This window comes from Onychostruthus taczanowskii, unplaced genomic scaffold (assembly GCF_017590055.1).
Source record: "Onychostruthus taczanowskii isolate IOZ18803 unplaced genomic scaffold, ASM1759005v1 scaffold711, whole genome shotgun sequence".
NCBI classification, from domain to species: domain Eukaryota; kingdom Metazoa; phylum Chordata; class Aves; order Passeriformes; family Passeridae; genus Onychostruthus; species Onychostruthus taczanowskii.
In genome coordinates, this window is record NW_024504910.1 from 1 (window position 1) to 11,200 (window position 11,200).

At 60.3% G+C, this 11,200-nt stretch overlaps 2 protein-coding genes across 2 annotated transcripts in view; both read left to right on the forward strand.

Annotated features, from left to right (window-relative positions):
• Positions 1-348: 348 nt before the first annotated feature.
• On the forward strand, positions 349-5,590 carry LOC121345356 (DNA-directed RNA polymerase II subunit RPB1-like; the record flags this gene model as incomplete). The annotated part of the gene is given in 6 exon segments (XM_041422168.1): positions 349-544; positions 1,181-1,294; positions 1,875-2,024; positions 2,816-3,134; positions 3,136-3,779; positions 5,514-5,590. Coding segments are annotated over 6 exon segments (1,500 nt in total), but the record flags the coding sequence as incomplete, so codon positions are not given.
• Positions 5,591-6,249: 659 nt separating this feature from the next.
• WRAP53 (WD repeat containing antisense to TP53) overlaps positions 6,250-11,200 on the forward strand; it is a 6,885-nt gene continuing 1,934 nt past the window's right edge. Inside the window, exons 1-8 of the mRNA XM_041422167.1 lie at positions 6,250-6,521; positions 6,600-6,698; positions 7,730-7,855; positions 7,992-8,002; positions 8,171-8,254; positions 8,365-8,606; positions 8,946-9,049; positions 9,579-9,722. Of these exons, the coding sequence (XP_041278101.1) occupies positions 6,250-6,521; positions 6,600-6,698; positions 7,730-7,855; positions 7,992-8,002; positions 8,171-8,254; positions 8,365-8,606; positions 8,946-9,049; positions 9,579-9,722 (1,082 nt within the window). The remainder of the gene's footprint in view (positions 6,522-6,599; positions 6,699-7,729; positions 7,856-7,991; positions 8,003-8,170; positions 8,255-8,364; positions 8,607-8,945; positions 9,050-9,578; positions 9,723-11,200) is intronic.

Sequence of the window (11,200 nt, forward strand, 5' to 3'; positions counted from 1 at the left end):
GGAATGGGAATGGGGTTTGGGAATGGGGTGGGAACAGGAATTGGGGCAGGAGTGGGGTAGGGATTGGGGTGGGAATAGGAATGGGGGTGGGAGTGGAGTGGGAATGGGGGAGTGGGGTGGGAATGGGGGAGTGGGGTGAGAGTGGGAATTGGCGTGAGGATTGGGATGGGATGGGGTTTGGGAATTGGGGTGGGAATTGAGGTTTGAGGTGGGAATGGGATATTGGGGGCTGGGAATGGGATGGGAGAGGGGTTTGGGGGATGGGAATGGAGCATTCTGTGGACATTTTACAGGATTTGGGATTCAAAAAAGACATTTAAAAGTTGAAGCTGATTTTGGGGTGTCCCCCCCGCTCAGGTCGACGTCCTGATGGAGGCAGCTGCCCACGGGGAGAGTGACCCCATGAAGGGCGTGTCCGAGAACATCATGCTGGGCCAGCTGGCCCCGGCCGGCACCGGCTGCTTCGATCTCCTGCTGGACGCCGAGAAGTGCAAGCACGGCATGGAGATCCCCAGCGCCCTGCCCGGCCTCGGCGTCGGCGGCCGTGAGTCCCCAAACCCTTGGGGACACCCCCTGGGAAAATGGGGACACCCCTTGGAATGGTGGCCAGGTTCCTCCAGGAGCAGCTGGGGACACCCCAAGGGTGGTGGCACAAAGACCTTCAAGGTCATGGTGCTCACTGGCCGGTTCTGGGTGTCCCGTGGCAAGAGGGGACAGCCTCGGATTTTGGGGGCCGTGCAGATTTTGGGGTACACCAGGACTTGATCCTACAAGGGAGGAGTTAGGGTTGTGATGATGGTGACACGAAGACCCCCAGTGTCACCATGGCCACCACCGTGTCCCAGCTCTGGTCACCTGGTGTCCCCCAGATGTTGATGTCCTCCAAATGTTGGGGTCACCCCCAGATTTTGGGTCCATGGGGGAACAGTTGGGGACACCCCAAGGGTGATGGTGACACAAAGACCCCGGATGTCACCATGGCCACCACCACCATGTCCCAGCTCTGGTCACCTGGTGTCCCCCAGATGTTAATGTCCCCCATATTTTGGTGTCCCCCACATGTTGATGTCCCCCAGATTTTGGGGTCCCCCACATGTTGGTGCCCCCCAGATGTTGATATTCTCATATTTTGGGGTCCCCCCATTTTTTTGGGGTGCCCCTGACCCCGCTCTCTCCGCAGCCACCGGGATGTTCTTCGGCTCGGCCCCCAGCCCCATGGGGGGGATGTCCCCAGCCATGACCCCCTGGAACCAGGGGGCCACCCCGGCCTACGGCGCCTGGTCCCCCAGCGTGGGTGCGTGCGGGACTGGGAGGGACTGGGAGGGGTGTTTGAAGGGGTCTGGGGTAAAGTGGGGGTCACTGCGATGGCTGTGGGAGGAATTTGGGGTGTCCTGGGGTGCATTGGGGATGATGGAGGGGTCCCCCAGACCCCCTTTTCCCCCACAGAGCAGGATGGGCCCAGGTTGTGTTTGGGGGTGGTTTTGGTGTCCTGGGCTGGTTTTGGGGTGCCCATGACCCCCTTTTCCCCCGGGTGGGGCCGGGTTGTGTTTGGGGCTGGTTTTGGGGTCTCAGGTTGTGTTTTGGGGTGCCCCTGACCCCCTTTTCCCCCGGGTGGGGCCGGGTTGTGTTTGGGGCTGGTTTTGGGGTCTCAGGTTGTGGTTTGGGGTTCCTGGGCTGGTTTTGGGGTCTCAGGCTGTGTTTTGGGGTGCCCCTGACCCCCTTTTCCCCCACAGGCAGCAGGATGGGCCCAGGTTGTGTTTGGAGGTGGTTTTGGGATTCCTGGGGTGTATTTGGGGTCCTGGGGTGTATTTGCGGGTGGTTTTGGGGTTCCTGGGCTGGTTTTGGGGTGCCCCTGACCCCCTTTTCCCCCACAGGCAGCGGCATGACCCCGGGCGGGGCCGGGTTCTCCCCCAGCGCCACCTCCGACGCCTCCGGGTTCAGCCCCGGCTACTCCCCGGCCTGGTCACCCACGCCCGGCTCGCCGGGGTCACCCGGCCCCTCCAGCCCCTACATCCCCTCCCCTGGTGAGTACAGCGCCAACAACACCCCAAAATAGCCTGAAATAACCTCAAATACCCATAAAATACCCTGTAACACCTAACAACACCCTGAAACACCCTAAAATAGCCCAAAAATACCTGTAAGACACCATGCAACCTCCAGCAACATCCAGAACACACTGAAACACCCCGAACACCCTAAAATACCCTGAAATACCCTTAAAATTGCCCAAAATACCCTGTAACACCTAACAACACACTGAAACACCCTGTAACACCCTAAAACACCCCTAAAATAATAGAAAATAACCCAAAACACCCAGAGAGCACCCTGTAACCTGTAACAACACCCTAAACATCCTCTAACACCATAAAACACCCTGAAATAGCCCTAAAATAACTTCAAATAATGCAAAAGACCCTAAACACCCTGTAACCCCTAACGACATCCCATAACACCCCAAAACACCCTAAACACCCTGTAACCCCTAACGACATCCCATAACACCCCAAAACAGTCCCGTAACACCTCCTCACTGAGCCCCACAACACCGCAAAGGGACCCCCAAAACCTCCAACAGCCCCACAACACCCGAACAGCATCTCAAAGGGCCTCACAACTCTCTACAACACCCCAACACTACCTCAAAGGGACCCCCAACACCTCCAACACCCAAATAACACCTCAAAGGGACCCCCAACACCACCACCAACCCTACAACACCTGAACAACATTTCAAAGGGCCTCACAACCCTCTACAACACCCCAACCACCCCCCCCAACACCCTCCTGACCTCCTGTCCCCTCTCCGCAGGTGGGGCCATGTCCCCCAGCTACAGCCCGACGTCCCCTGCCTATGAGCCGCGGTCACCGGGGGGCTACACCCCACAGAGCCCCAGCTACAGCCCCACTTCTCCCAGTTACAGCCCCACCTCCCCCAGTTACAGCCCCACCTCACCCAACTACAGCCCCACCTCTCCCAGTTACAGCCCCACCTCACCCAGTTACAGCCCGACCTCACCCAGTTACAGCCCCACCTCACCCAGTTACAGCCCCACGTCCCCGAGCTACAGCCCGACCTCCCCCAGTTACAGCCCCACCTCGCCCAGTTACAGCCCGACATCGCCCAGTTACATACAGCCCCACCTCACCCAACTACAGCCCAACCTCTCCCAGTTACAGCCCCACCTCACCCAGTTACAGCCCGACCTCGCCCAGTTACAGCCCCACCTCACCCAGTTACAGCCCCACGTCCCCGAGCTACAGCCCGACCTCCCCCAGTTACAGCCCCACCTCGCCCAGTTACAGCCCGACATCGCCCAGTTACAGCCCGACGTCTCCCAGTTACAGCCCCACCTCGCCGAGCTACAGCCCCACCTCTCCCAGTTACAGCCCGACCTCGCCCAGTTACAGCCCCACCTCACCCAGTTACAGCCCAACCTCGCCCAGCTACAGCCCCACTTCACCCAACTACAGCCCCACCAGCCCCAACTACACCCCGACCTCGCCCAACTACAGCCCCACCTCTCCCAGTTACAGCCCCACTTCCCCCAGTTACAGCCCCACCTCTCCCAGTTACAGCCCGTCCAGCCCCCGCTACACCCCGCAGTCGCCCACCTACACCCCCAGCAGCCCCAGTTACAGCCCCAGCAGCCCCAGTTACAGCCCCACGTCCCCCAAGTACACCCCGACCAGCCCCAGCTACAGCCCCAGCTCCCCCGAGTACACCCCGACCTCGCCCAAGTACAGCCCCACATCCCCCAAGTACAGCCCCACGGGTCGGGGTTGTCACCCCCAAACCCCCAAGTTCCAGTGGGGACAGGGCTGTTGTCACCCCTCAGATCCCCATAGACTGTTGGGGTGACCCTGAAATTGGGGTCACACCAAAGGGTGGTGATGGCTAAATTTGGGGTCACCCCTAAATTGGGGTCACCCCCAAAATTGGAGAGATCCTCAAGACTGAGGGGGAGCCCCTGAATTGAACTGGACCCCAAAGTTCAGAGGGGGCAACCCCCAAACTGGGGCTGACCCCTTAATTGGGGTGAAATCCTTAAATTGGGTGACACCCCTAAATTGGGTGATGCCCTTAAATTGGGGGGTTGATCCCCAAGCCAGGCTCTGACCCTTGAATTTGGGGTGACCCCCAAGTCGAGGGTGACCGCCCCAGTTTAGAAGTGACCCCCCAGTCCAGGGGTGGGGGAGGGGCAGGCGTGGGACCCCCTCCCCCGATTTTGGGGTGTCTGGTGGGGGGGGGTTGTAATTTATGGGGTTCGTTAATAAGGATGGGGAGGGGGTGGGGGAGGGGTGCTCATTGGTGGCGGTTTTGGGGGTTCAGGGGAGGGGTCCTTTGCCCCTCCCCCACCCCCCTTTATTTTGCTGTTTTCACTTTTGGGGTTGGGGGGGGAAGGGAAGTGAATTTTGGGGAATTTCAGATTTTGGGGGAAGTTAATAAAAGTTTTACTGCTTTTCACCTGTGACTGTTTTTGGGGGAGGGGGGGACACCCCAAAACTTCTCATTTGGGGACAGCTGGACACAGCTGGACATGGAGCTTGAGGGGGATGTGGAGGAACATCAGGGTGGGCGTGGGTAGGTCATGGAGGAACACCGTGGTGGCCATGGTTGGGTCATGGTGGCCATGGTTGGGTGGTGGTGGCCGTGGTTGTGTGGTGGTGGCCGTGGTTGGGTGGTGGTGGCCGTGGTTGGGTCATGGTGGCCATGGTTGGGTTGTGGTGGCCATGGTTGGGTCATGATGGCCGTGGTTGGGTCATGGTGACCATAGTTGGATCATGCTGGCCATGGTTGGGTTGTGGTGGCTGTGGTTGGGTCATGGTGGCCATGGTTGGGTTGTGGTGGCCATGGTTGGGTTGTGATGGCCATGGCTGGGCTGTGGTGGCCATGGTTGGGTCATGGTGGCCATGGTTGGGTCATGGTGGCCATGGTTGGGTGTTGGTGGCCATGGTTGGGTCATGGTGGCCGTGGTTGTGTCACCCCTTGGTTGCTCCCCACCCACTCCAGGAGCCCTTTTAGGGACCCCCCCAAACCCTCAGGTGACATTTTGGGGTGCCCTGTGTCACCCTGTCCCCCCCGGTCACATTTTGGGGTGCCCTGTGTCACTCTGTCCCCCCGTGTCACATTTTGGGGTGTCCCAGGTCTCTCTGGACCCTTTTGGGGTCGGTTTTGGGGTCGCATTTCCGGGTCCCCAAATCGCGCGCGTTCCCTTTTGGCGGGAAAAGCCGAAACCCCGCCCACACAGGGAGGAGCCAGCCCAAATCGCGCCTGATTCCATATATGGACATGTGGGCGTGGCCAACAATGTGCGTCGACACAGAAGGGGCGTGGACAGCAAAGGGGCGTGGCCTCGCTCTGTCATGGCGGCGCCCACAGTGGACGGTGCGCGTGCGGGGGGCGGGAGGATTTGGGGTTTTTTTGGGATTTATGGGGGGATTTTTTTGGTTTTTTGGGGGGATTTGTGGTCGGGGGCGGGGCTCTGACCTCTCCCCTCCCCCCGCAGCCCCTCAGGGGGTCCCCGACCCCCCCGGGCCCCTCCAGGACGCGGCCGCGGAGGAGCCCGAGGAGGAGCTCGAGTGAGTTTTGGGGGGGATTTTTTTGGGGTCCCTGAGGGGTTTTGGGGTCCCTGACCCCCCCCCCTCGGCTCTCCCCCGTTTCCCCCCGACCCCTTTTAGGGACCCCCCCCAAACCCTCAGGTCACATTTTGGGGTGCCCTGTGTCACCCTGTCCCCCCAGTCACGTTTTGGGTTGCCCTGTGTCACTCCGTCCCCCCAGGTCACATTTTGGGGTGCCCTGTGTCACCCTGTCCCCCCCGGTGACATTTTGGGGTGCCCTGTGTCACCCTGTCCCCCCCGGTGACATTTTGGGGTGCCCTGTGTCCCCCCAAACCCTCAGGTGACATTTTGGGGTGCCCTGTGTCACCCTGTCCCCCCCGGTCACATTTTGGGGTGCCCTGTGTCACTCTGTCCCCCCAGTCACATTTTGGGGTGCCCTGTGTCACTCTGTCCCCCCTGGGTCACATTTAGGTGTCCCCCGGACCCCCCAAACCCTCGGGTGACATTTTGGGGTGTCCTAGGTCACTCTGGACCCTTTTGGGGTCGGTTTTGGGGTCGCATTTCCGGGTCCCCAAATCGCGCGCGTTCCCTTTTGGCGGGAAAAGCCGAAACCCCGCCCACACAGGGAGGAGCCAGCCCAAATCGCGCCTGATTCCATATATGGACATATGGGCGTGGCCAACAATGTGCGTCGACACCGAAGGGGCGTGGACAACAAAGGGGCGTGGCCTCGCTCTGTCATGGCGGCGCCCACAGTGGACGGTGCGCGTGCGGGGGGCGGGAGGATTTGGGGTTTTTTTGGGATTTATGGGGGGATTTTTTTGGTTTTTTGGGGGGATTTGTGGTCGGGGGCGGGGCTCTGACCTCTCCCCTCCCCCCGCAGCCCCTCAGGGGGTCCCCGACCCCCCCGGGCCCCCCCAGGACGCGGCCGCGGAGGAGCCCGAGGAGGAGCTCGAGTGAGTTTTGGGGGGGATTTTTTTGGGGTCCCTGAGGGGTTTTGGGGTCCCTGACCCCCCCCCCTCGGCTCTCCCCAGTTTCCCCCAGTACGAACTGGGCCGCCCCCCCCGCCAGGTTTGGGGGGCGCGGGAGGAATTCGCGCGGCGCCCCGAAAATTTCCTGCGAGGCTGCAAATGGTGAGAGACCCCAAAACCCCCCGAAAACCCCCCCAAAAATCACCCCAAACCCCCCCAAAACCCCCCCTAAAATCACCCCAAAACCCCCCAAAAATCACTCCAAAACCCCCCAAAAATCAGCCCAAAACCCCCCAAAAATCACCCCAAAACTCCCCTCAAAATCCCCCAAAAATCACCCCAAAACTCCCCTCAAAATCCCCCAAAAATCACCCCAAAACTCCCGGGGAAGGAAGTTTGGGGTCCCCTCCGGGGTGTGGGAGCGGGGGTCCCCAATATCGGGGTCCCCTGGGGGATTTTTTTGGGGTTGAAATGGGGGTCCCCCAACACTTGAGGGGGGGCAAAAATGGGGGTCCCCAACACCTGGGGGTCTCCTGGGGGGTTATTTTGGGGTCCATGGCGGGGGGGGACCCCAACACATTTGGGTTGTTTGGGGTCCATGGGGTGACTCGAGGGGTCCCCAGGGGGGTTATTTGGGGTCCATGTGGGGGTCCCCAGGGGGGTTATTCTGGGGTTCCATGGGTGGCGTCCCCAACACCTGGGGGTTGTTTTGGGGTTCCATGTGGGGGTCCCCAGGGGCGTTATTTGGGGTCCCTGGTGTGACTCGGGGGTCCCCAGGGGGGTTATTTGGGGTCCCTGGGGTGACTCGGGGGATTTGGGGGGGCTGGAGGGATTTGGGAGGGTCTGGGGGTCACTTTGGGGGGGTTTGGGGTCACTCGGGGTCACTCAGTGGTCACTCGGGGTCAGTGGTCACTCAGGATCACTCAGGGTCAGTGGTCACTCAGGGTCAGTGGTCACTTGGGGTCAGAGGTCACTCAGGGGTCACTCAGTGGTCACTCGGGGTCACTTGGGGTCAGTGGTCACTCAGTGGTCACTCAGGGTCACTCAGGGTCACTCGGTGTCACTCAGTGGTCACTCGGGGTCAGTGGTCACTCGGGGTCAGTGGTCACTCAGGGTCACTCGGGGTTGCTCAGTGGTCACTCAGGGTCAGTAGTCACTCAGTGGTCACTCGGGGTCACTCAGTGGTCACTCAGGGTCACTCGGGGTCACTCGGGGTCGCTCTGGCCGCAGCTCCCGGCCGTGCGGGTGGCCGAGGGTGACACCATCTACGACTTCACCTGGTACCCCCTGATGGACTCCAGCGACCCCCCGAGCTGCCTGTGAGCACCGGGGGGACGGGGGGGACTGGGAGGGACTGGGGGGGTGGGGCTGAAAGGGGTGTGGCCTAAAGGAAGGGGGCATGGCCTAAAAGGGTGGGGTCTGTGAGTGGGTGGGACCCTGGGGCGTGGCCTAAAGGGTGGAAAGGGGTGGGGTTTAAAGGGGTGTGGCATGGCAGAATATGAATGAGTGGTGCACAAGAGGGCGTGGCTTTGAGGGGCGTGGCCCAAGGCAGGCAGGGCTTGGCTGGGTGGAGTCCAAGGGGGCGTGGCCTGACCAATGAGGGCGTGGCCTAACCTTTGTCTCCACCCCCTCAGAGGGCGGGAATGGCCAGCGAGGCCTGATTGGCTGCCTGGCCTTCAGCCCCAGCCAATCGCTGTTCGCCTGTGGCTCCTATGATGGCAAAATATGAATGGGTGGAGCACAAGAGGGCGTGGCTTTGAGGGGCGTGGCCCAAGGCAGGCAGGGCTTGGCTGGGTGGAGTCCAAGGGGGCGTGGCCTGACCAATGAGGGCGTGGCCTAACCTTTGTCTCCACCCCCTCAGAGGGCGGGAATGGCCAGCGAGGCCTGATTGGCTGCCTGGCCTTCAGCCCCAGCCAATCGCTGTTCGCCTGTGGCTCCTATGGGCGGAGCCTGGGTCTGTACCCGCTGGAAGGGGGCGGGGCTGTGGCGCTCTGGCCCCGCCTCCCGGCCGCGCCCACCCACCTGCTCTTCAGCCCCTGCGGGACGCAGCTGTACGCGGGCGGGAGGAAGGTGGGCGTGGCCTAATGCGGGTGTGGCCTTGGTGGGCGTGGCCTAATGTGGGTGTGGGTTTGGGTGGGGCATGGGGTGGGCGGGGCCCGTGGGTTATGAGGGCGTGGCCTCATGGTGGGCAGGGCTTTGTGACTGTGGGTGTGGCCTCAGTGCTGGGGGTGTGGCCTCCAGGATTGCATACACTGGGCGTGGCTTTAGGGGCGTGGTTTTGGCCTGATTGACATATCCCATTCTAGTGCGTGTGGCTTTATGGGCGGGACTTATGGGCTGGCAGTTTGAGGGTTAAGGGGGCGTGGCTTCAGGCCTGATGGGCGTGCCCCGGCCTGGCCCCGCCCCCAGGACCGCCACATCCTGTGCTGGGACCTTCGTGTCCCCGAGCGTCCCCTCCTGGCGCTGCCGCGGCGCGTGGCCACCAACCAGCGCGTGACCTTTGACCTCGACCCGTGAGTGACACCGGGGCTGCTGGGGACCCTGGGGACACCCGGGGCACTTTTGGGGAACACCTGGGGCACTTTTGGGGACACTGCGGACACATGGGGCACTTTTTGGGGGGTCCTGAACATCTGGGACACCTTCTGGGGACATCGGGGACATTGGGGCAGCTTTTGGAGACACTGGGGACACCTGGGGCACTTTTTGGGGGAAATCTGGGGGGTTCCTGGACACCTGGGTCACTTTTGAAGGGATTTTTGGGGGGTCCTGGACACGTGGGTCACCCTTTGGGGACATCCTGGACACTTGGATCCCCTTTTGTGCTGGATTTTGGGGTGTCCTGAACACCTGGGTCACGTTTAAGAAGGAATTTTTGGGGCTCTTGGACCCCTGGACCTTCTCCTGGGGCAGATTTCGGGGGTCCAGAACACCTGGATCTGATTTTGGGGGGGTCCAAGGCGGTTTTTGGGCCCCTCGGGCCCCATTTTTGGGGGGTTTTCGGGGGGATTTGGGGTCTCAATCCCCCCTGGCGCCCCCCAGGTCGGGGCGGTTCCTGGTCAGCGGTGACACCGATGGCTTTGTCACCGTGTGGGACACGCTGGCCCCCCCCGGCCCGGGGGACCCCCCCGAGCTGCCCCCCCTGCTTCGCTTCCGCGCCCTCCGCGACTGCGTCAACGGCACCAGGTACCCCAAAAACCGGGGAGCGCCCCAAAAACCGGGGAGCGCCCCCAAAAACTGGGGAGCACCCCCAAAAACCGGGGAGCACCCCCAAAAACCGGGGAGCACCCCAAAAAACCGGGGAGCGCCCCCAAAAACCGGGGAGCGCCCCAAAAAACCGGGGAGCGCCCAAAAAACCGGGGAGCGCCCCCAAAAACCGGGGAGCGCCCCAAAAAACCGGGGAGCGCCCAAAAAACCGGGGAGCGCCCCCAAAAACCGGGGAGCGCCCCAAAAAACCGGGGAGCGCCCAAAAAACCGGGGAGCGCCCCCAAAAACCGGGGAGCGCCCCAAAAAACCGGGGAGCGCCCAAAAAACCGGGGAGCGCCCCCAAAAACCGGGGAGCGCCCCAAAAAACCGGGGAGCACCCCCAAAAACCGGGGAGCGCCCCGAAAAATTGGGGAGCCCCCACCAAAAAAATATTGGGGACGCCCCCCAAAAAAATCAGGGAACGCCCCCAAAAAATATTGGGGAACCCCCCGAAAAAACACTGGGAACCATCTCAAAAAAACATTGGGAACCTCCCCAGAAAATCGGGGAACCCCCCAAAAAAAACATTGGATACCCCCCCAAAAAGAACTGAGAACCCCCCTCTAAAATACCTGTGATCACCCCCCAGATTTTCACCAAAATTTCCCCAAATTTCCACCCCAAACTCCCTAATTTCCCCAAATTCCCACCCCAAACCCCCAAATTTTCACCAAAATTTCTGCAAATTTCCACTCCAAACCCCCAAATTTCCCCAAATTTCCACTCCAAACCCCCAATTTTTCACCGAAATTTCTGCAAATCCCAAATTTTCACCAAAATTTCTGCAAATTTCCACTCCAAACCCCCAAATTTCCCCAAATTTCCACTCCAAACCCCCAATTTTTCACCGAAATTTCTGCAAATTTCCACTCCAAACCCCCAAATTTCCCCAAATTCCCACCCCAAACCCCCAAATTTTAACCAAAATTTCCCCAAATTTCCACTCCAAACCCCCAATTTTTCACCGAAATTTCTGCAAATTTCCACTCCAAACCCCCAATTTTCACCAAAATTCCCCCAAATTCCCCCCCCAACCCCCAAATTTCCCCAAATTCCCACCCCAAACCCCCAGATTTTCACCCAAATTTCCCTGAATTTTCACTCAGATTCCCCCAAATTTCCACCCAAATTCCCCCAAATTTCCCCCCCAAACCCCCAAATTTCCATCCAAATTTCCCACAATCCCTCAAATTCCCCAACTTCCCTCAATCCCTCAATCCCACAAATCCCCCAATCCCCACATTGCCACAATCCCCCAATCCCAAAATTTCCAACTCCCCACAAATTCCCACAATCCCCAAATTCCCCAACTTCCCTCAATCCCACAATCCCCCCAATCCCCACAACGCCCCATATTTCCAACTCCCCCGGTTCCCACAATCCCCAAATTCCCCAACTTCCCTCAATCCCACAATCCC